Genomic DNA, 25,706 nt, shown 5'->3' with positions numbered 1-25,706 from the left:
GGTCCAGACTTGGAAAATGTGGAGCCAATGAGCAAATGCTGAGAAGAGAGCGACGCAACAAAATCTGAACAACGTGTCCCAAAACTAGACACAATAACACACACCTTTCCTTGGAATGGTCCAAAACACACCCACACACCTTTCCTGGAAGCTCCAAAACAATGGATGAATAACCCTTCTCCTCTTCCACCATGAGTCATGCTGGAATATATCATCAACTCTTCACATATTAAACACACACACACACACGCCTAGTGCTGCGTTGTTCACGGATACACTTCACAGAAGAAAGCGAAACAAAAGCATGCATACGGAAAGCATAATCCAAAAACAAAACACACAGAGGACAGACTGACATTTCTTCCAACACAACCATTACTTTAGTCATTAGCTCCTGCGGTCACTCACACACACCCACACACACACACAAGTTTGTATGGCTATCCTCATGGGGACCAGAAAATAGAAATTGCATTCTCCCTTGCCCTAATTGTAACCCTAAACCTAACCCTTACCCTAATCTAACAAACAACACCTGGACCTTAAAGAAACCCCAATTCTAACTCTAAAATGAATTGTAAGTTTGACCCTAAACCTAAACCCTGACCTGGAAATTTACTTTTGCCTCATGGGGACCAGCAAAATGTCCCTATGAGGCAAATTCTTTCTGGTTTTACTATACTCATTGGGACATTTGGTCCCCATGAGTATAATTAGACCTAAAACACACACACACACATCCTCCTGTCAACTGATACCAGAACATCCGTTGAGTCAGAGGGTCAGAAAACAATCCTGTGAAGCCGAAACACAGGCCGCTTACGCGTAACCGCTACTAAGTCTCTCCTGTGTCATTTCCTGACATTCAAGCACCTCGTCACCTCTTGTGTGGTTGCAAAGCCAACCACAGAACGGCCAAGTGATCCAAGACTACAGACTGGACTACAGACTAGACTACAGACAAGACTACAGACAAGACTACAGACTAGACTACAGACAAGACTACAGACTAGAATATAGACTAGACTACAGACTAGACTACAGACTAGACTACAAACAAGACTACAGACTAGACTACAAACAAGACTACAGACTAGACTACAGACTAGACTACAGACTAGACTACAAACAAGACTACAGACTAGACTACAAACAAGACTACAGACTAGACTACAGACAAGACTACAGACTAGACTACAGACAGGACTACAGACCGCACCGTTTTCTAATTTGACCATCCTGTAGGAATATTCCCATGGAGCTTAAAAATGTACACGTTTGTAAGACAGTTTGCATAGTTCCAGGACGCTCAGTGGCTTCGCTTCAGGTATAACAATGAGTTAATTTAAACCAGGGCCCTGGTTTAAACAGGACATTAAATATGACCACGTAGGCCCTGGTCAAAACAGGACATTAAATATGACCACGTGGGCCCTGGTCAAAACAGGACATTAAATATGACCACGTGGGCCCTGGTCAAAACAGGACATTAAATATGACCATGTGGGCCCTGGTCAAAACAGGACATTAAATATGACCACGTGGGCCCTGGTCAAAACAGGACATTAAATATGACCACGTGGGCCCTGGTCAAAACAGGACATTAAATATGACCATGTGGGCCCTGGTCAAAACAGGACATTAAATATGACCATGTAGGCCCTGGTCAAAAGTAGGGAAGTTTATAGTGTGTCATTTGGAACACAGCCACCACCTTATGACATCACATAAAGGCAACACACACACACACACACACACACACACACGCACACACAATGACATTATGATGTCAATCTTATTGAAGGCAGCCTTATTGCACCCTGAGTGTCACCCAATTCAGCCTACTGGCCATGATTCCCCTGGAACACAAAAATAGACAAACACACACACACACACACACACAGGATGACTCACGATAAGAACCCTGGAATAGCTGATGCCGAGCCACTCTGTGGTCAGAGTGATACCTGTCCCAGATCCAACAATGCTGTGGCAATTAAAATTCCCTTTAACAACATTGCTGCCTGTGATGTCTATGTAGACCCGCCTCCCCCCGCACGCACACACACACACACACACAGAACTCAACCCTGTCCCTGTATTAATGGAAACTTCTCCCCTGTGGATGAAGAAGTCATTGGTGTCTGTTGACATATCCCACGCTCAGGGCCGGCTCCAGACACACGCAACATAAGTGGTCGCTTAGGGCCCCCAACCGCTAGGGGGCCCCTCGACCGATAGGGGAGAGGAGGCCCCAAAAATTTAACTTTGCTTAGGGCCCTTAAAAGGCTAGAGCCAGCACTGCCCATGGCTGTGTGTGTGTGTGTGTTTGTGAATGCGTGTGTAGTTTCTATATCCCAATGGGTAAGTTTACATCCACACTAATACTTAGATTTGAAACTGATTATTGCAGTAGGCCGACTATGGCATTAGTCATGTAAACACCTTACTGCTCAAGGCCGTAAACACACAGCGATTTAAACACCTGGTTCTCTAAGCGATCTTTTGAATTATTACCAAGCACCTTAATCAGAGTTCCAGCTGCTCATTTGATCTGCAGATGACTCCAGCCAACCAGGTAAGCCCAGGGTGAGGGAATTCAGCTGACAAAGTCCCATCAGGTAACCTGAAGTCAGCCTCGTCCACGCTTTTCAAACGCTTTAATCAAACGACTGAATTAATCCGCCTATCCGAGATAACGACATTACTGCATGAATGTGACCGGAAACCGGAGCTTTGACACACAAATCCTACAAGCATTTTAAACCCCATGAACACACCACCACCATACACACTGTATGACTGATTACATCGTGACCTTCACTGATCCAGGACCAGGTTTAGTGTTTAGCCAGGCCAATAATAGAATGCAGAGAGAGAGAGGGAGATCTGGTTCCCAATCAGCTTACACTAGTGAGGTGTATCACTGAGCTAAAGCTCAGCCCATTGACATATCCCCTATCCCTTTCCATAAACCCTGCCCCCATCCTCTACCCTCTGACCTCTAACCCCTTATCCATGCCCTATTGGCAAGTCTGAAGAATGAAATATTGAAATATGTGGGACACTTCCCTTAAGGGCTCTGGGAAGTAAAAGAGAGGAACACAGTGGGGTCACAGGTTACAATTCCTGTCTGGTTTAGAGGCAACCACATGTGTTGCTGAAGCAAATTGCCGGCAGTGGTTTGGTTCAGTTTGTCTCCAGAGACCAGGTGGATATGGGTTTGATACCTGTTCCAAGGTGCAGGACCTACCTACGGTGGGGGCGCCTCTGTGCAGCGCCGGACACTCCAGGGTCCCCTGCTGGGTTCGACCAAACATGGCGGAGTAGATGGCGATCTGCATCCCCCGTTTACAGTTGAGCTTCATCCTCTCCTCCTCGCACGCAACCTTACTCTTATACTCGTCTGGAGAGGGGGGACAGGGGGACAGTGGGGACTTACTTCAATATTATAGTAAATACACACACACACACACAAACACACACACACACCTATTACCGTTTTTGCGTCTCAGGATTACTTTTTGTCTGTGTGTGTTCTAGGTACTTTGGCCGTCATCCTTTTCCTGGTGTTATAAGCCTGCCTTTCTGTACTGCAACATCAGAGTCCTACATCCTCCCTCTCTCCTCCCTCTCTCCTCCCTCTCTCCTCCCTCTCTCCTCCCTCCCTCCGTACCTCTCTCCTCCCTCCCTCCCTCTGTTCCTCCCTCCGTACCTCTCTCCTCCCTCCCTCCCTCCCTCCCTCTGTACCTCTCTCCTCCCTCCCTCCGTTCCTCCCTCTGTACCTCCCTCCGTTCCTCCCTCCGTTCCTCCCTCTGTACCTCCCTCCGTTCCTCCCTCCGTTCCTCCCTCTGTTCCTCCCTCCCTCCGTCCTTCAGTGAAGAATCGTCACCCCACACTTTCTCACAGTCTCTAGAAGCCCATTCACGCCGTTTCCCTGAGCCATGGTGCCACCGCAGTGCTGTGACTGGCCACTCACTTCACAGACCCCTCCCCTAGGCTGACCCTGGACCAATCAACAGCTCCTGTGTACTCTGCCACTTAGCCAGTGACTTCTGGCGAGAGCGACATGCTTCTGTGGGATCTGGGAGTGGAAAAAGCAGGTGTCAATGGCTCTGAAAAGGAAAAAAGAGAGGGAGGGAGAGAGGGAAAGAGAGACAGAGAAAGGAAGAGCTGGGCGCTCAGTCCGTCTCCATCTCCCCCCCCCCTCTTAGTCCCAGGCTGCATTCCTGTCCCACGTCCCCTATGTCCGTTGTGTTCACTTCCTGGCGAGTGGAGCCACTGAGGACGCGCGACTGTCACGGGTCAGAGTGGCTCAGTGTAAGGAATACCTGTGCATGGCTAAACACGTCTACATCACGAAGACCGTGGCCTCTCCTCCACTTTACGCCCATTCAGGATGACGTAAGACGGTTTCCAAGGTGTTCATGCGTGTTTGTTGTGTCTTTGTGTATTTTTTGTTTGTGTGCGTGCGGGTGTATGTGCGTATGTGTGTTTGTGGGTGCGTGTGTGTGTTTGTGGGTGCGTGTGTGTGTGTGCGTGTGTGGGTGCGTGTAGGTGTGTGCGTGTGGGTGCGTGTTTGTGGGTGCGTGCGTGTGTGGGTGCGTGTGTGTGGGTGCGTGTGTGGGTGCGTGTGTGTGGGTGCGTGTGTGGGTACTTGTTTGTGGGTGCGTGTGTGTGTGTGTGCGTGCGTGTGTGTGTGAAGAGGTTCCGGGCTGACGAGGAACTTACTAGGCCTACATTTGTACCAGACAACGAGGTATTTACTGCTGCTGGGACACGGGTCAGTCCCGAAGAGACGGCTGTTGACAAGGACCTGACAGCTCCTCCTGTCCTGGCACTCGTCCAACATTTTCTACGACCGAACAACAGATTGAAGGTAGGCAGGGAGAGGGAGGGAGAACCAGAGAGAGAGAGAGAGAGAGAGTCAGAAAGAGAGAACAAGAAATAGAGACAGACAGAGAGTGAGTGAAAGAGATAAGAAGAAAAATCAAGTGTTGGTGAGACCGGTGGCACACAAACCTGAAACCACTTCAAACACCCCTCATCGTCCCCTCCTCCTCCCCCACCTCCTCCCCCACCTCCTCCCCCACCTCCTCCCCCACCTCCTACCAGGCCATGGGAACTATAGCCAGGCTCCAGAGGAGCTCCAGTCCCCTTTTTATCTCAGATTTCACAGTCTTACATATATCCTTCTCCTCCTTGTTTTGACATTCTACTACATTCCACAACAAGGAATACCAGAATTCTCATTCCATCCCTCACCAAACCCCTTTGAGGTCTACACAAATTCAAAAAAGGGCATGGGTTCACTAAACGTTTCCCAGAATGCATCCCACTATTGATGTGGGCCGCCCTCAAGTCGTTAAGAGCCAATTCAGGATTCACCGCAGAGTGTGGCGCTGTGAGGTGTGATCTGAAGGCTGGTGCCTGCCACCGGGCAAAGCTGGCATACAACAAGTGGTGACTTCCCAACCAACTCAGCGATGTAGAAGAAACCCTGCCAGTGTGTGGCTGTCGTGTGCTGCCAGATTTGAAATCTCCAGCTCAACCATCACACTGTCGATGTCACGCGGCCGTGCAACATTAAGGGAAAACGTGCAGTCAACCCCGCCATGACAGCAATTCACGTTTAAACTGTTACAATTTACAGGATGCCGTTGTCAATTGCAGAAAATGTCCAACCAAAGTTCTGCTTCCACTTTTAAACCAACCTTCTGTGAATTCTTGCCACATTGAGCACATGGGGACCGTACTTGATTAACTGCTTGGCTCACATTGGTGTCCCTGGGATTGGATCAATTAACCTTTCCCAGCTGGTTCCTGGCTCAATACAACAGACCGCCAGGCTATGGAAAATAGGGCCCTTAAAAGAGGATGCAAGCACTGCTGACAGACCAGATGTTTCAGACAGCGTGTCCCATCAACAGCAGTAAATCTGGAAACATTTGTAGTGATGTTGAAGCAGTAACAGCAATATTTTAAGCGTTGCAGTGAGGTTTAACAAGGTGCAGTGAGTTTTTAACAGACGCAGTGAGGTTTAAACAGGCACGGTGCAGTATTAACAGGCTCAGTGAGGTTTTAACAGGCGCAGTGAGGTTTTTCCAGGTTCAGTGAGGTTTTAACAGGCGCAGTGAGTTTTTAACAGGTGCAGTGAGGTTTTAACAGGCGCAGTGAGGTTTAACAAGGTGCACTGAGGTTTTAACAGGCGCAGTGAGGTTTAACAAGGTGCACTGAGGTTTTAACAGGCGCAGTGAGGTTTTAACAGGTGTAGTGAGGTTGTAAAAGTATATGGTTTAAAAATGGTGCAGTAAGATTTTATTGGGTGAATTGAGGTTCTAACAGATTCAGTAAGTTTGTAACAGGTGCAGTGAGGTATTGCTTGGTTTGTCATAGAGCACAACGAAAGTAGAAAACAATCTATAGATGTGCATACATTTTTGCCTGCCCTAAATATAAAAATGTACACGAAGAGGAAGAACCAACCCCCCGCCCCCCCGCCCCCCCCCCCACCTGCGGCCCGGGCAAAAGGAAGAGGAGAACAGCATAATAATTGCACTGATGGCACCTCATTCTTTCTCTTTGCATCTCAATCTGAGCACTTGTGGTAATCAGTGAGCCATTAAGAGGAATACCGAGGCAACGGAACGGTAGGGGTGCATGTGTGCCAAACACCACAGGAGGCCTTCAGCCCCAGTCATTGCATCCCCAGTCAATTTAAAACGGGATGTTGTGGTAAAGACCCCATGAAACAGCTCCGTGGAGCCAGGCTAGCCGGGTCTGCCTCTTCCTGTCTTCTCCTTAAAGTGTGCAATTTGCCGGAAAAACATCCTCACACGAAGCGTTACGCAACCGGTGGCAACACTGGCGTAGCCAAGGATTTACCCCTCAGGGTTTTGTCGTTGTGTAAAGGCTATTGCCTTTTGTAGGAGTTTCTCAGACGGCTTTAGGTGCCAAACAACGACAGGCTCTGTAGAGATGGTGAGATGTTTGGAGGGATGTGGAGGATGAGTGGAAGACAGGATAAGGACCCAGCAAGGGAGAGGGGGAGAGGACACATGGGAGAGAATGGTTTCAACCTTTTCTCAAATCCCAAGAGCATTACAGTGTTTCAGAGGCCCAGGTCTCCATTCTAAGAGCATGGATCCAGGATCCGTCCTGGTCCTTCCTATCAATGTATTCCAGTTCATTGTGATCTAATAGAAAGAAAAGCATGCAGGCCCTGGTCTCACATGAAAGCTGCACAAAGTGTTGTTTCCTGGAGGGAGAATAATATGGTCCATTTTAATTAGCAGCTTTCAGGAAACAACCTGGATGAGGTCACCAACAGAAGGAGACCATTATTTCATGAGTATTGTAACTGTTGTTGTACAGGAGAGGCAGACTGTAAATAAGGTGCTTATATGGAGATTTTAAACCAGGAAAAACAAGACCATCAACTGAAGGAATGGAAGCGCTATAGAGAAGGGATGGCTGACATTTGTTTCTAAAATCACAATTGGTGTCATATGAAGCTTTACCGCTTGCTCCATAATATAATAATATATAACTACATGCTTTAAGATGCAAATGTAAAATACAATGCATGTTTGTACATTTGTCCTCAAACAATCCTTCCTCTATGAGTTTAAGTTCATCTAATTTTGAGGGGGAAAAAAATGTCTGTTCGTCCTGATTTTAAAAAGGAACCACTCCACTCTATGGAGTGAGGCCCATTTCCCTGTTGCACAGTGGTCATGTTACATTTACCTGTAGCACAGTGGTCATGTTACATTTACCTGTAGCGCAGTGGTCATGTTACATTTACCTGTTGCACAGTAGTCATGTTACATTTACCTGTAGCACAGTGGTCATGTTACATTTACCTGTAGCGCAGTGGTCATGTCTGAGTTATTGGCAGTGCAATAACCAGTGGTGCAGTGGTTATGTTAAAGTTACCTGCAATGCAGTGGTCATGTTACAGTTACCTGTAGTGCAGTGGTAATTTTACAGTGTGTATCATCCTCCAGTCGTTGTGTCCCCATAAGAGTGTGTCTCTGGTAGGAGGGGCACTGCTGGTGGTGGGAGGGGCTTTTCCTGCCGTAGAATGCCGACTGGACCGTGATGGTGGTGCGTGGTGGGCAGCGAACTGACAGGAAGTCACCGTCACACGCCTGCTCGGTGTAGTTCTTCAGTACTTTGGTCAGGTAACCTGCAAGATAAGAAGACCATGGTGACTTGCAGTGACCAAAAACAGCTGCACACCTACACCTACAATCAGTCCATCAGGCGTCAGAGGTGTTCAAGGATGGTTTGCAGAAAAGCCTTTATTAGATCAATGTATTTCCTGAGGTGCTAGTCCTTTCTCCAGGAATTGTTAGATCTGACGGTCAGAGCAGCAGGACTGTGAGCACCCGAAGAGACCCACACTACCAACCGACTTACTCAATGAATAGGAGATAATTAACTATAACTTCCTAAGTGTACAGATAGACCCCCCTAAACCACAACCAGGTCTTGTTCTCCAGAACGTTCACTAGGATACATGAGGGCGTGTTCTGTCCTGAAAGACTTCTAAGAACTTGTGGCATGGAGCTGCAGCCGTTAAATCAGTCAACTGGCATCAAAGACCCGAAAAACATACTGGACAATAAGTCAATCAGCTATGCCAATCTAACTCTGACACACACACACACACACACACACACACACACACAGGTACACAAAGACAACATTTCCTTTGTCTCTCCTGGGTTGGACCACCTTAGAAGAAACATTCCTCTGCTTTACGATAAGCCTGCAATTCATGGTATTGATGTCATACTGAGAGAGCCAGTAATGTGCAGCATGTTGCGCTAACAGTTTCTGTTTTAGTTCATTAACACGCTCTGTGGAGTGTGAAAACACACAGTCACCCCTGGGGGAAGGAACGTAGATGGGTCTGCAATCTAGAGGGATCTAAGTAGGAACCTTCAGTGGAGGATCCCAGTTTCCATGGTCCATAAATTGTGTTACACATGAACAGACTTGACAAATGAGCACCTAAGGAAAACAAAAAACATTGCTCGAGGCAAATGATACCACAACACCACAAGATAAACACAAAGCCAGAATGCCTAATCAACGAACAACCAATCTTGATGCAATTTTTGGTTCTATAAGGTTAACTGTTGTATAGAATGATGAGTGCACTACTTCTTTGTGACAAGTCTCTCAAAATGGCGTTGTTTTGAGTGCAAAGCAGATTTAGTTATTACCCCCACGAAACGCAGAGTTGGATCTGGCTCCCGTTGGATCTGTCCCTAGGTTCTGCCCACTCGGCTTCACTAGCCTCCCAATTGAAAACAATAGCTTTGTGTCTATCCTGTCGCCTAGCCTCATTAGCTTCTAACATGTTTAGCCTCCAGACTAAATGCCAGAGGCCAGACTTGAGCTAAAGTCCTAAGCTATCCTGAGCTAAGCCTGTTAACCCATATCAATAACAACGTTTCTGTCAGTGGTACCAAGTCTCATCCCAGGCTAGAGTGGCAGTTAGTCATCAACTGTGTTTTGAACTACATTATTTAAAAAGAGTTAAAACCCCCCAAAAAACTTGGCCAATTGGAAAACAATCGTGATTATTTTGATGATGTTGTTCACGTGGAAAACCCCACAGGCCTGGCTTGTCCTTCAAAATGCTTAAGCTAATTCCAGTGTTAGCCAGCATTCCCGGGCATTCCCATTGACAGATTCCTGTCATTGTTGTCAGTCAGTCAGTCAGTCAGTTGAAATGACTCCCATCACAAAGCACAGGCACCATTAACATTCCTCCCTGTGAGAAGGAGAGTGCAGATAAAGTCGGGAGCACTCTCTCTTTCTTTCTTTCTTTCTTTCTATTGCTGTTTCCTTCTTTTCTTTCATTCACCTCATACAGTGTCTTTTTTGCATTACTGCTTTCCGGGAACTATTCAGCCAAATGACTGACAGCTGTTGGGGGAGTGTTCCGTACAAATGTCCTCAAGGACAAACAATGGCTACATCCCAAACAGTATAATTTTCGTTTTTTCCGACAACAGAGCAGGGAATATAGAGAATTTTGGGGGGGGGGGGGTGCTTTCCCTAGTAACATTTTAAAGTACAAATGGTAGTAAGGTTGGGACCTCGTGTTCCCGTTCACTTTAAGTCTTTACAATAAGGGAAACACACTGTCATTCCAGTGTTGTCCCAGTGGCAAGGCAGTCATGACTGCCTGTGCCATCACCTGAAAAATGACATGGAGAAAATACATAATAAACACTGACTGACTTCATCCAGAACCAGGAGACCCATTTTAAGAAAAAAAACATATCCTGGTTTTAAAACTCAAGAACCAGCTCAGAGTATCGTGACTTACTCAGCCAAGTGTACATTAAAATGTAAAATGTCAGGTTTCCACTGTTGAGTGCTTTGCAAACACAGCCTGTTCAAAGAAGTAGGCACCATGCCAAAACAAAACGACAACACACAAATGCACGAATGCGCACCAACACACACACAAACCTTTTTACTATTACCATGGTAACCTCTAACAGTGCAGTATTTCCATAGAAAGGTCATGAAACTCCCATAGCTCATAATCAACATGGGGACTGCAGAAACATGGGAGCCTGGTTTGGCCCCTGCTGTCACTGTTGTACTGACTTATCTGTTGTACTGACTGTTATCTGTTGTACTGACTGTTACCTGAGTAGCTTCAAACACTGTCACCTGCAACTGTAGGCTCCTTTAAAGGCAAAGCCACAATGCCTGAGGCCTTAGCAGAGTCTTGACTTCTTTCCCTTTGAATAAAGTCCAAAGCCAAGCTAGACTTTTGCAAAGTGCATAAAAGGGCACATACACACACAGATCTAATTTAGCTATCTAAATAGGGAGATCAAAATCTATTCCCCTTCAAAAGAAAATGTTTACTACCGTAAAACTATAATTTAAGTCCATGAAATAGTGTGTCTTTTTACAAACCTCACCTTCAATAACGTTTTTAAATGTTACACACTTATTTTTTAAATGTCACGCGCACATACACACACACACACACACACTTGGTAATCGCAATGACAACAACCTTTCTCTGAAAACCATGTTATCCAATGTAAAACCTGGAGACAGGTCCAGCAGGTCAGACTAAGACTAGACATCTCCAAAATCCTCATCAGGACTCTCATCATCATCATCATCTGCCATCCTCTGACCAGCTCCTCACCCTCTCGTTCAGAAGCCAGGCCTATGTAATATGTCGGCTGTTGTTTAGCCTTCTTTCCAAAAGCACTTTTATAAATCTCGATAGTGCTTTTTTCTTCTACATACAGCTCCGGAAAAAATTAAGAGACCACTGCACCTTTTTCTTTCCTTTCCAAAAAAGTCAAAAAGGAAGGTTTTGAGTGAGGAACAGGTTTAACATTAAGAGACCAATGTAAATTGAATGCTTCTAATCCTCACTCAAAACTTTCCTTTTCAACTTTTTTGTTAACAGAATCAGCCAGGCAAATGGGGCTTCATTTTCATGTTGCTGAAGATCTTTAAACCTGACCAGGACGTGGGCATAAGAAGGCCTACTTGGCCAAACTCTACCACTGGATTAGGCTTTGTTGTGGACCAATGCCAAAACCACGAGAGGACATGTGCCCAGTGCTGCCTGCCCTCCCTCCGGCCAATCAGCCACTTGCCACGTGCAAACTATGGCAACTACCAAGCGAGAAGAGAGATGGAGGAAACTGAGGAATTCAATAAGAATGGAAACATTTCACAGTAACTCTAACTCTATTAGAGAACATATTTACGCAACAACCCTTTTGACAAATCTAGTTACAAGTTTGCCATTGTATTTTCAAATATTTAAAACTGGAAATGGAATCCAGGCTGTTTGTTTCTTCAACCAGTTTTGCTCCAAATTTTGCTCCAAGGTGACAACATAGCCTAAATGTTAATTTTTTTCCTCCTGATTTCTTAAGCAGACCTTTCTAGAGCACAGAAAGAAACAACAACACTGCAACCCCTTCTCCCATCCTGCCTTAGGATTGTGGGTAAAAGCAAACACATTATCTCACAACCGCCCCCCGAGGGCTTATTTTAAAGAAGCTCTCTTTCTCCTTCTTCTTCTCTCATCTCAGGAGGATCGTAACCATTGTCCCCCACCCCACCAATCCCCCACCTGTTGACTGACACCTCCTTTCATGGCCAACAATCAGGCGGGGTTAAGACACCTGTGTAAACCAGACAGCCAATGACATGTGTCGCTCCGAGGGACAGTAACAGCAGGGAGAGAAAACAGCAGATCTCTCTCTCTCTCTCTTCATCATCATTCTTTTGGTGACTAGCCTCACTCCTCCTTCACTAGATGTTTTCATGTTTCCTACAAAAAAAGCCTCAACGTGTAACGCTGGGTTAGTCAAGTTCTTAGTCATTTAAGATGCATTTTTTTGTTTTATTTGATAATAGACAGCGGGGTGTCTTGCTGAAAGAACAATTGGGTAGATTTGAAACAGCACGCAGCGGAGTATGTGCACCAAGTTTCAGGTCTGGGCTCCTAGGCCAGTCTACAGTTCTCCCGACAAGGCACCTCATAAACCTCATAAACTACATATGAAAACAAACAGCCAATATCTCCAATGTAAGCAGGTGTTGTCATGTGTATGGGCCGAGACAACTCGACCAACGCCACTGCAGCTCATGCAGAGTAGCAGCTCGCACTCGTAACTCCCAAGTCATGTGATAGGTATCAGCCTGTCAGACGGCTCTGTTGGAATGTCCAGGCCACGGCCATAATTGGACTTCCACTCAGTGTCATGTGACCTACCACCCACCGCGGGAGCCTATCACAACACGCTAAACCTGAGGACCTGAGGTCTCGGGCGGTAATTAGTTCCTCGTTTGCGGTCATGTGACGTTTCCCCGCGGGCCTAACCGCAGCATTAGAGGGGTCAGGTAGGACGGAGATTAGGGACGGAGCGCCGTGTAATGTCAACATGGGTGCCTAGCTCGCCCCCCCCAACCCCCCATCCTTAGTCGCACAGGGACTTCCTGTTAAGAAATGATTAGATCAATCCTGAGACGTGGATCCACGCATAGCTCTTCGAACATCACTTCTGCCCATAGACTCAACATGAGCACAGTAAGACCGAGGGAGTGTGCTAGAGTGAGACCGAGAGTGAGAGAGCGAGAGGGAAAGTGAAAAGTGAGAGCAGGGGAGTTATTGTGAGAGACAGGGTTACATTGAATGTTCAGGAAATGTACTCGCAAATATAATCTACACTACACCCCTCAATAATGCTAAGTAAAGACTTCATAACACCAGTGATTGGGGGGGAAATCTATACGATTACGTGTTGATATGGTTTTTGAAAATATATTTTTTTTTGTTGTATAGATTCGGCAATATTATGTTTGTGCTCATTTCCTGTACCTGCAACAAAATCCTATTTTTCATTCATAGCTTGATCTCCATCTATATTCTAAATAGTTTGATATGGTCTTAAGCACTATAAACACATTTTTCTTTCATTTCTTGTCATGGCTTTCTTTTCCCTCTTCATCAGACATACGATGAGCAATTTTTGGGACACTGAGAAACATCAGAATCCCACATTCCAATCAGTGTCGAATCACAGTCTCAGTCGACAGCCTCAAACAGCCACACATATGGCATCGGCCTCCACGTTCCATGCTAACACTGTGTCATGATGTCTTTCTAGCCCGATACAACCCAGGGCACGGCGCTCCCTCTAATATTCCCGAGGTGTATCAGGGCACGGGCAGGAATGCGCTGAGGTATGAGCAGTGGGGGGGTGGGGTTTGGGGGGGGTCCCTTTGACTGCAGCCAGCAGTCTGGGGGATTGTCTGTCGCTGGTAGGGATTACTCTCTTCTCTAGGCTTTCCCCTCCGTTTGAAAGACGCCACTGTCTCCCCCTGGAGAATTGCTCAGCTCGGGGGGGAAACTATGCTGTAGGCTAAAGCCACATACTTACAGGGTAAAGATATTATGTTCTCTCCGTTATGACGCTTTTAGAAAACACAATACAGTCAAATAATTCCATAAGGCAGCTGTGGATGGCCCATATTGATCCCCATGGGCAACACTAAAAAGTAACAGTTAATACATTTCTTAATTTTAGCAAATTATAAGCAACCGAACAGCGATAAAATGTAGAAGATAACTTTTTCTTACTATGTAGAAGCAGAAGTGTTATGATTTGAAATCCAAAAAGGTTACATTGAAAATTGAAACAATTCATTTGGAAACTGTAACTGCAAGGATTTCTTTGAAATTTTCTGCTTTTATTTGAGGAGTTTTTGTGTACATTCTGTTATCATCTGCAAATCCAGGCCTTGTGCAGATATTTTAAATACTCTTTGAGATGTAGGGTTTCTGAATGTGTTTAAAGAATGGTCACCCTGCTTTCCCAACTTAAAGAAATGCATGTCAAAATCTGGTTGTCAGCAGATGGAAGAAGAGAATGAGTTCTTTGTCATCCAGATAATAATGACAGAAGAGACCGTATCTCCGTGACTTGGTGAAAAGAGAAGAGGACCTAGAATCGGGCCCCGGCTTGAGAGCTTGTAGTTGTAACAGCCAATGGAGCAGGCACACATCTTCTCCATGTCACCTGGTAGGAGAGGCTTGTCAGGTAGAACGCAATCCAAGTGTGTGGAGAGCCTGAGACCTCCAGCCCTGAGAGGGTGGAGAGAAGCCAACAGTTCAAGGAGCTGAAGGGTGTGGATAGTTTTTGGGGGGGGTGCGGAGCGCGTCAGCTCGGGCACTGTGAAGAGCCTCCGTGACACAGAGGACAGCGATCTGAGTTGAGTTGTCTGGATTGAGTTGAGTCATCACATGGGTTGCCCAGCAAGGGGACAAAAGATTAGAAGGGCTGTAGCCGCGCAGCGGGAAGCGTCTGTAAAAATTATTAGAAGATGGAAATGAAGGAATAGCAATCACACAAATATATTTAGTCGACAAGGCCACAAAATAACTCAATTAGATCTGAAAAGCAATAATCACGAACCTGGGAAGACGCTTGAGTGAGCGAAGGTCCTTCTTTCACCTTCTCAATTAGCTCCACAGAATAACTTGGCAGACCTAACATTATGCCAGCTGAAGAAACTTGATAGAAATGTGATGCCTGCTTAGTAGAGTCACTGTTCCTCTCCACAATAACCACTGAGAAATCCTTGTTGATCTGTCTACAATCAGCTATAAGCAAGTCATACACAGTCAGTGGTTCACAGTTTTAAAGTAGGCTTTTAGGAAAAAGGCCCCAACTAGCAACATTTAGTACTAGACTAAATAACTTCAGTAATGCATGTTCTTCTTTAAACAATCACATTACATTTTTGCTAAATGTTTTTAGAAAAAACATACAATATAATGTCTACATTCTGAATGGGGTAGTTGAATTGTTAGGCCAATTTTCAAAAACGTTTCTCCCGTACAAATACTTTTAAGAATAGATTCACAGGCTTTCATCTTGGTATTTAAGCATTCGCAGCCTTACAGCATCGTGATTTTATTGGTGATATTTTAAGTAAATTACAGCCGTCGAGCTACAGCAGTTCAGCGATGCTTTGCAGCAGCACAAGAGCAAAGGGAAGAATTCCCTTTAAGTGGTCATTACCAACTCGGAGGTGGTTCCCTGGAAGTTTCCCCGCTAACACAAGCCATACTCTGGCCTTTGGCATCACTCTAAAGAGGTCAGGAAGGAGAGAGAGGGAGAGAGAGAATGACAGAGTGACTACACAAGAGCAGAGCACACAGTGCCTGTAGGATGTGGTATTTAAAAGGCCAGAAGTGTCCAGTGGCTTCAGGTCTTAATAGTAATTAGGTCCCACCACGGTTCTGCCCCCGAGACCACAGAGCCAAGCCCATAGAGCACGGAACCATCATCGGCCAAACACCAGCCAAGGGCAGATGTATGATTATATGACATCCTACGCACAATCATGTTTTAAAAAAGGCAGGCCTTTCAACCTCATGGAACAATATCAGCATTTAGCGTTCAAGCGCAGGATTGGCCTGGCTGGAGAAATCCACAGGGGTCTCATTGGTCAATCATGCGTAAGCACAAATCTGTGCGCAAAACATGCGTTGGATTACATCCATGCAAACTGAGGGGCTGCTTTTCAGAGTAGGTACATTTCAGAAATGGCCAGTACCTGTTCGGGGAGGCGCTGGTAAGTTCAATTAATTATTGTAATAAGCGCCAGCCGGTCATAACTTAGTGAACAGGAAAAAAGTGAAACTTTGGAAACTGTGACAGGAATACATTGCACAGTTTCATTGTACAGAGTGTGTGTGTATATATATATATATATGCCCTTTCAAATGGACTCTAGGTTCACCACACATGACTGTATATGTTAATAACAGACATGGTTAATGACCTCATTAATATTCAATCCTTTGTCCATCATGTGGGTATAAATATGTATCTCTTAATACATTATATATCAGAGAAAGGCCTTATTTTGATACTTAGTACAGTGGCAAGAAAGTAATTTCCAACTTGTAATTTCTTGAACTTTGTGTTGTGTAACCCTTCCAGCAAGGCCCTGGCTCTCAGTGGAGCATGATGGGAAAATATTTATTCTAAACTAAAAAAAAAACACAAGTAAAGGTCAGTGTCACTTAAACATGTTAAGCCATTAGTCACATTTGACCAAATTTGAGTTAAACCTACTAGAAATGTTTGAGTAAAAGATACCTCAGGGTTAACAGTGTATGAACATTGAGGTAAACCTACCAGAAATGTTAGAGTAAGATACCTCAGGGTTAACAATGTATGAACCTTGAGTTAAACCTACTAGAAATGTTTGAGTAAATGATACCTCAGGGTTAATAGTGTATGAACCTTGAGTTAAACCTACTAGAAATGTTTGAGTAAAAGATACCTCAGGGTTAACAATGTATGAACCTTGAGTTAAACCTACTAGAAATGTTTGAGTAAAAGATACCTCAGGGTTAACAGCATATGAACCTTGAGTTAAACCTACTAGAAATGTTTGAGTAAAAGATACCTCAGGGTTAACAGCATATGAACCTTGAGTTAAACCTACTAACATTGTTTGAGTAAACGATACCTAAGGGTTAACAGTGTACGAACCCGGGTCAGCTGGCAGCCGCCGGGCACCGCCGTCGCCTCTGGGTCATGATCAGCCAGAGAACGTTGCAAAAAAATCTGTGCAAAAGGTTACACAACCTTCTCATACCCCAACCTGACCCAATTTGAAAGTAATCATTCTACCATCCGACGGATGGTCTCTGAGTGGAGAACATTCCAGACCGCCGGCAAAATGTCTACGAAAGAGCTGGTCAACAGCATGCATCATTACATGTGTCTCCTGCCCCATTCAAAGTACACGGGTGGCAACTACCAAAAAGTGACTGCGCAACTTTGGTCACCAGGATGAGGAAGACGTAGCTCTTAAAATAAGTAAACACATGGCAAAAAACCCTGCACGTTCATCTACTGGGATCCATTGGGATCTCTGGACACTTTTATCAAATGGAAGAAAGTGGTCTGCAATGATGCCGGAATACCAAAATATGTCCTGTACAAAATGCTTGCTTTCCGCTTACGATGGAAAACCTGTTTGCTACAACGAATACTTCTCATGTCAGGACCCGAGCAAATCGTTCTCCCACTCCCAATGGACTGCTATCCAGCCAAGCCACAACATTAAGCACAGATAAACGACGCTCCCCTGAGATTACGTAGCAGTGGTTGTTAGGTTAAAGTAAACCAATCATACACAGGCTGATTTATGAAGTATGGGCAGCGGAGAGTCACGTGGAGGTCCTACAGACCAGAATATCATCAAGACCCATTCATCTCAACGTGTTGGAACAACGAACCACTTACATTCTCGTTTATCCCAAATGTACATTATTACGACGAACAAAACAATTACTGCCCATTTCTACATAGACAACGCGAATGAGCAATATTAACACACTTACCTCTGCCATGGTCATACAGAAACCTGAAACCTGAATCACGCCTCGACACTTAACCTAAACCTGAGTCATACATAAAACACACTTTAACAATAAACCTAAACTTGAGTCTGACTTCAGCACTAAACCTGGGAGTGAATCACTGAGTGAGGGCGGAATGAGTGAGACTGAGTCTGTATGTGCGCATGTACTTAAGCTACTGTATCTCTTCCAGTGATTACTAGGATATACTAGGATATATATACCAACAACAACAAAAACCAGAGCAGAAGGATTGTAATGGAAGGTAATAAAAAAAAAAGACAAAAGCCAGATGAATTAGATTGAGGTTTGCCAGGTACTAACGCGTGTTGTTGTACGCACAGGGCAGAATGAGTGGGATGCTTCCTGCCTATGGCAGTAAAACTGTAGTTTTAGGTCACCGTGGTGGTGAGAGCCACATAGAAATATTCCTGCTTCTCCAACCATGAAAAGCCTCAGGAGACGTCCTCCCTGAGGGGGGTGAGGGGCGTGTTGGAACTCCTGTGCCCTACTGCAATATTCATATATTTACCCAGCAATTACACTTAGCAATCAGGTAGACTCTAAACAGTCAGGTATACTCTTAAAGATCAGGTAGACTCTAAACAGTCAGGTATACTCTTAAAGATCAGGTAGACTCTAAACAGTCAGGTATACTCTTAAAGATCAGGTAGACTCTAAACAGTCAGGTATACTCTTAAAGATCAGGTAGACTCTAAACAGTCAGGTATACTCAGGTAGATTCTTAACAGTCAGGTATACTCTTAAAGATCAGGTAGATTCTTAACAGTCAGGTATACTCTTAAAGATCAGGTATACTCTTAAAGATCAGGTAGACTCTAAACAGTCAGGTATACTCTTACCGATCAGGTTCTCTTAGAAGCCAGGTAGACTCTTAAAAGCCAGGTAGACTCGTAAAAGCCAGGTAGACTCTTAAAAGCCAGGTAGTCTCGTAAAAGCCAGGAAGACACTTAACGCTCAGGTAGTCTCTTAAAAGCCAGGAAGACTCTTAACGCTCATGTAGTCTCAAAAGAGCCAGGTAGACTCTTAATACTCAGGTAGTCTCTTAAAAGCCAGGTAGCCTCTTAATGCTCAGGTACTCTTAAAAGCCAGGTAGTCTTGTAAAAGCTAGGTAGACTCTTAATGCTCAGGTAGTCTCTTAAAAGCCAGGTAGTCTCGTTAAAGCTAGGTAGACTCTTAACACTCAGGTAGTCTCTTAACGATCAGGTACTCTTTAAAGCCAGGTAGCCTCTTAATGCTCAGGTAGTCTCTTTAAAGCCAGGTAGACTCTTAACACTCAGGTAGTTTCTTAAAAGCCAGGTAGTTTCTTAAAAGCCAGGTAGACTCTTAACGCTCATCTAGTCTCTTAAAAGCCAGGAAAGCCCAGGAGACTCTAAAAAGCCAGGTAGTCTCTAATCAGTCAACAACTGTTGAAGTGGCACACTTAGAAAACAGCTGAATGCACATGGAAGACCAACCAGAATTCCTCACCTTTTCATTCGGTTTATATTTTTAGAGTGAACAGAGACTGTAGAGAGGATAGAGGGGACCACAATGCCAGACCAGTGAGAGGAGAGGAGGGGGACTGCCTGGCTACAAATGGGGTAGATCTCTAAAAACTGTGTTGGGGGGTCAATTGGCAAAGGAATCAGTTGAAAGCAACATACGCAACCATAATAGCAGTGGCCTCCATATGGCCCATAGGAATTAAAATGACAACTCTTGTTTTTCCAGCGCAGAAGATGTAAAACTACTAGATAAGAGAGCCTATCAGGCTGCATTGAATAAATGTAAGCCAAATCTGATACGGTTTTCACACACTGGACGTTGGCCCGAATCATATCAGATACATTTTTAGAGCTAATCTCACACAATTAATTTGCATAAATGCAGCCATAGTCTCTCGTTTGGTTGACATTGGGCTCTGATTGGTTTGAGCTCCGCTTGAGGCGGAACAGAATTAACTTGGTTTACAGCATCACTAAAGGAGACACTGTGCAGGCAAATGTGTCTACTTTGTGCTCAAGCTTGAGACAACGACAGAATATCTTCCTGTGAGCCTACTCTCTAAGCTTCTACTGGAGCTCTGACGGGCATCTTTAAAGCAACATTCAGGCCTCAGACAGGGACTGGAACATCTGCTGTGGCTCGAAGGTTGTATCTCCTTCCCCCCCGCTCAAGAGGCTCCTCACCTTAGCTCGGCAGGCGGTGTAGAGGGTGACTCCCCTCCCAACTCCACCCACTCCCCAAACACAAACAATGGTCTCCCCACAGCTCTCTCAGTTAGCGCGTGCCTGCCCCCCCCCCCCCCCACACACACAAACCCCTTAGGAGGTTAGAGGTCAGCTGACCTATCTGGGCAAGGGGACACTTTCACTCAAGGGATGGGTAGCGGGGGAGGTGCGGAAGGGCACGGGAGCTCTGAGGGAATAACCGTTCAGCCGCCCTCTCTGGCTCTCGTGACATGACATGACTGGGAGAGTTCAAAGGCCCAGGCGGGAAAGAAGGAAGGACAAAAAGGAGGAAGAATTTCCATTGGAAAGGGTGTGAGTGGGTGGGCCCGGAAAGGGAGAGCTTTGCCGAAGAATTAACGGGCTTATCACGGAGGAGAACCACACGTGTCAAGGCAGGGAACCACCCCTGTGGGCTGCACTCAGATGAGTCACAATTAGCCATTGCTGCAATCACATTGGCCGTCCACAGCACTGAACGCTATGTAGAAGATGAGACAAAAATCCCCCTCCCTCCCTCGCTGACTTTCACTTAGTTTCTTCCGACCGTTTCCAGATCGGCTCAGATGTTGCGATTAGCGCCCTGCGATTGAGCAAGGCCGATCGCTGAAGGCTAAGCGCTAGCCATGTGTGGTCAACAAAATGCAGCACGAGCCCAGCGTGAGGTGAGCTAGCTGTCGGAGGTACAGTAAGATTGAACGCCAATGCTTAAAATGCAGCACTGTGCCCTACATTTAGGGCTGGAGAAAACATACAAGACACCTATACCCAAAAAAGATCGGTTTTTAAACAGTAATGGAAAATTCTAAAAGTCGGCGCATTCATTGATGGTGGCTTTGTGACGGAACAGGAACTGGAAGAGACAATACAGAGACCAGAACTGTCAGGAAACTGAACCTATACCACAGAATCTACAGTGAACTGGAACTGGGAGGGACTGACCCTATAACACATACTCTACAGTGAACTGGAACTGGGAGGAGCCTCACCTACAGCTGGGGTGGTCTAAACCAACATGCTGAAACAGTATACACTAGTAGATGTGTGGAGGGATGGAAACCAGGAAAGCAGGTGGTACACATGGGTAAAGGTTATGGACAGGAGGATTAGCGAAGCAGAGCTGGGTGGGATTGATATCCATACAGGAAGCCGCGACAGAGTTATGAGCTCCAAGATCATCCCCTAGTGGCTTCTCAAAACCACTGTATGGTAATGGTTGAGTACAGCCAATCAGTTTCACCTCGTCCAAGGTCTCACTGGTGCTTTACACCAAGCTGTAGCAAGACTCCTATTTTAGTGAGGGGTTCAGTGTATTTTGGGAGAGTTGGGGAAAGTAGGACAGACAACTTTGGGAACCAATGGTGGGACCTAGTAAAATCCCCAGTAGGAGTGATCTATCAGTAGTACTCTGCCCTGGGGACAGCTAGATTAAGGGCTACAATTCCGTGTTGTAGCAGGATATTAGATATGCATCTCCCCCACTCTCCCTTCCCCACTCTCCCTTCCCCTCTCTCTCTCTCTCCCTCCACTTTTTCTCTTTCTTTTCACCTCTGCCCATTCATCTCAACTTACCACCAGAGTTCTGTCTTCCCTCTCTTCTCTGGGTAGTTTTTTCTCCCTTCCTTCTCCTCCTTGTCTCCTCTTTTCTGAACTAACCCCAGGCTGCCACAGGCCGACAGAGAGGGAACAGTGGCAGTAGCACACCAGCAAGGCATGGCAGGCTCTGGTGTAGCGTGCTTTAATGCAGACTGTCAGTCTTAACCATGGGGGTACACAATGCCTCCTTGTTCCGGCTGGGCCACCACCAATGCAGTCCACATCTACCTCTCTCTCTGTACCTCTCTATCTGTACCTCTCTCTCTGTACCTCTCTATCTGTACCTCTCTATCTGTACCTCTCTCTCTGCCTCTCTATCTGTACTGTACCTCTCTCTCTGCCTCTCTATCTGTACCTCTCTCTCTGCCTCTCTATCTGTACCTCTCTCTCTGCCTCAATATCTGTACCTCTCTCTCTGCCTCTCTATCTGTACTGTACCTCTCTCTCTGCCTCTCTATCTGTACCTCTCTCTCTGCCTCTCTATCTGTACCTCTCTCTCTGCCTCTGTATCTGTACCTCTCTCTCTGCCTCTCTATCTGTACCTCTATCTCTGCCTCTCTCTCTCTACCGCCACCTATCTTTCTACCTCTCACCATCTCACCCTCGCTCTGCCTCTCTTTTTGCCTCTGTCAACCTTTCTCTCTACCTCTCTCCTTAACTCCAACTCTCTGTCTCTACTTGTCTCTCTCTCTCTCTCTACCTCGGTCTACGTCTCTCCATACCATGTCTTTTTCTTAACCTCTTTTTCTGCCGCTCCATATTTATTTATACTGCACTCTCTCCCCCTGTCTCCCCCTCTCTCTCTACCTTCATTTCACTGTAGAAAATGTTTCTTTCCACTCCTCCCATACCTCAATCTCTTCTCTCTTTCCTCTCTACATTTCCATTATCTCTTCCTCTCTCTGCATTTCCAGTCTTATCTTGCCTCTCAGCTTCTCTTCCTACCAAACCTCTTCATAAGTGTAATGAGCCTTCAAGCATTATGTAGAAAGATGTCTGTACTTTTATTGGGGTGGGGGTGTGGGGGGGGGGGGGTGGCTGGATAAGTACATTGAGACAGATGCGTCATCTGCTCTTTAAAAAGACACATAAATCAACTCCCAGGAAGCGATTGGAGGGCAGTGGACGAAAAGAAAATGAAGGAAAGAGTAACAGCGGAACGGGGGGGGGGGGGGCATCAAAGCATGGCTCACATTCCCTCAGACACAGGAGAAAGGGGGGGGGGGGGGGACAGGGGCCGTCAGTGTTGAGAGGATAATTTGATAGCCACACGTAAGTGGGGTTGGACGGGACCAGGTAATCGCCGGCTTACTGACACACCCACTCGTCTCGACACCATTTCTCGCTACATGTACCACTATAATATGACTCAATAGTACTGTCTGGAGAGGCACGTGACGACAACGTATTATTCCTTCGAAAAGCCTGGGTAGAGATGATGGGCTGCAGCGCTCAACTCAATAGCAGCCTGAGATAAAGACAGTCATGCCAGAATGTGTTACCTAATAGCAGCCTGAGATAAAGACAGTCATGCCAGAATGTGTTTCCCAACAGCGGTCTGAGCAGCAAGACGGACAGACCAGGCCGGAGAAAAAACGAATCACCTTGATCCGTTTTAGTGATTCTGCCCCAAACTCAGAATGGGGGCAGAGAGACAAGGCAGCGTTTCACTCCCAGCCAGTGCAGGTGTCACTTAGGAATCCTCCATGTTCGCTTGCTCTGGGGCTCCTCTTGGCCTCTCCGAGACAGGAGGCGCAAGCTCCAACACACCTGCACCTCCCAGATTAGACTGGCTGGTTCGAGGGTTAAACGTTTCAGCCCCCATAACAGTCATTACTGCAACAACGCTGTGTCATTACCGTAACACCTTCTAACTCAAGACCTGATTGGGCGATTAAGGACGAGCGCTTCAGGACTCCAAGCCTCCCCTGCGTGAAAATAACGATTAGCAAATCAACGTTTCGGCCGTGGGTTGTCTGAGGTCCTGTAACACTCGGCGGTTGAACACGGTGCTTGCAACACCATTGCTGTTGGTTTGATTCCCATCAGGGACCAGCATGAAAAATAAAACACATGTATGACTCCACCATTGCCTGAGTTGACAGTAACTCAAATGGCTGGCTTGGGGTAAAACGTTCAGCTTGACCCCTCACACTGTTTTCTAACCTGGTATTTTTGGGATTAAGAGTATTTATCATTTTTAAAACTGTTATTGGTAAATCATCATATTATGTTTAACTGTGGATACTGGAATTCAGATGTATTGCCATTTTCCACACAGCCATAAATCTGGTGTCTGGAGTCCTCAGTGACGGTTGTCTTGTCACATACAGTCAGTGAAAGATTTATTTGATCCCCTGCTGATTTTGTACGTTTGTCCACTGACAAAGAAATTATCAGTCTAAAATTTTAATGGTAGGTTTATTTGAACAGTGAGAAATAGAATAACAACAAAAGAATCCTGAAGAATGCATGTCAAATATGTTATAGATTGATTTGCATTTTAATGAGTGAAACAAGTATTTGATCAAGAAGCCTATTTTGTGTCCAAAAAAATATATGCAGGTTTGCCGTACCAGTGAGATCTCCATCGTTTGCCGTACCAGTGAGATCTCCATCGTTTGCCGTACCATTGAGATCTCCATCGTTTGCCGTACCAGTGAGATCTCCATCGTTTGCCGTACCATTGAGATCTCCATCGTTTGCCGTACCAGTGAGATCTCCATCGTTTGCCGTACCAGTGAGATCTCCATCGTTTGCCGTACCATTGAGATCTCCATCGTTTGCCGTACCAGTGAGATCTCCATTGTTTGCCGTGCCAGTGAGATCTCCATCGTTTGCCGTACCAGTGAGATCTCCATCGTTTGCCGTGCCAGTGAGATCTCCATCGTTTGCCGTACCAGTGAGATCTCCATCGTTTGCCGTACCATTGAGATCTCCATCGTTTGCCGTACCAGTGAGATCCCCACCGTTTGCCGTACCAGTGAGATCTCCATCGTTTGCCTTACCAGTCAGATCTCCATTGTTTGCCGTATCAGTCAGATCTCCATCGTTTGGAGCACGGACACCTGTTTGTGGTCATTACCCACACCTGTGTTCCTGATCACGGTCCTTATTTAACTTCCTCCTTTCCTAGCATAACTTTTCATTCTTGGTTTTGGTTACATCCATGAGTAATGTTGTTTTGTTTTAAGCTTTGTTATGTCTTAATTGTTTTTAATAAATTTGCAATGTTTCAGTCATATCCAATCATTTTCCATACATTTTTTGGGAAAGCCACATAATTCCTACAACTCCATATCAAAATACAAAATCATCTAAAAAACTAACTTAGAACTCATGGAATTTAGAGCCTTGGACCTGTATGTATTAAACTCTAATGTGAGTCCTCTATAAAAGGGGCTCAATCAGGCTGGTTAGTTCTGGGTTAAACTCTAATGCGAGTCCTCTACAAAAGGGGTTGAATGTGGATTACCAAGCAGGTCATGGCTCTGGGTGCCACGACTACAGCACTTGTTTGTGTCTTCATATTCCATGATTTAATTACAACTGTGGCGGCAGCCAAATCATCTTCCAGGCATTAGCTCAATCAGGGTGCGTTCCCTTCTCTCACATCCCCTGGCAACACGGCCGACCTACAGGCAAGCTAACAGGCCATTTGCAGAGACCTGAAAAAGGCAAAGGCAAAAAGACAGTAATCACATTAAGGCTGTAGGCTAACCTCCCCAGAGCACTTTAGGCTGATGCTTTCAAAAGCCAAGTAAAGCCCAAGACCTAAAAACAAAAGGAAAATAAATACAATTTTCATTGCTGTATTTAAAAGGTAGGACAGTAAATTCCATTTGTTATGAACTTGTACTGAAAAAAAGACCCTTAAATGTCTGCCTTGGTTTGTGTTCAGCATCAACCAAATACAA

General features: G+C 45.5%; 1 protein-coding gene across 4 annotated transcripts in view; it reads right to left on the bottom strand.

Annotated features, from left to right (window-relative positions):
• The window catches only part of LOC105021690 (protein eva-1 homolog A), an 82,762-nt gene that overhangs the window by 47,624 nt on the left and 9,432 nt on the right, over positions 1-25,706 (bottom strand). For 3 of the 4 annotated variants that reach the window (XM_013137229.4, XM_034297114.1, XM_020053728.3), the window contains exons 2-4: positions 7,968-8,191; positions 4,732-4,855; positions 3,254-3,406 (exon numbers count right to left, since the gene is read on the bottom strand). In XM_013137229.4, the coding sequence (XP_012992683.3) occupies positions 3,254-3,406; positions 4,732-4,855; positions 7,968-8,191 (501 nt within the window). Of the gene's footprint in view, positions 1-3,253; positions 3,407-3,499; positions 3,541-4,731; positions 4,856-7,967; positions 8,192-25,706 lie in introns of those variants that run through there. The other variant, XM_020053729.3, reaches the window with a different exon arrangement.

The sequence above is a fragment of the Esox lucius genome, chromosome 14, assembly GCF_011004845.1.
Source record: "Esox lucius isolate fEsoLuc1 chromosome 14, fEsoLuc1.pri, whole genome shotgun sequence".
NCBI lineage: Eukaryota > Metazoa > Chordata > Actinopteri > Esociformes > Esocidae > Esox > Esox lucius.
The sequence above is the reverse complement of the archived record's forward strand: the minus strand, read 5'-3'. Positions and strand labels throughout refer to the sequence as shown.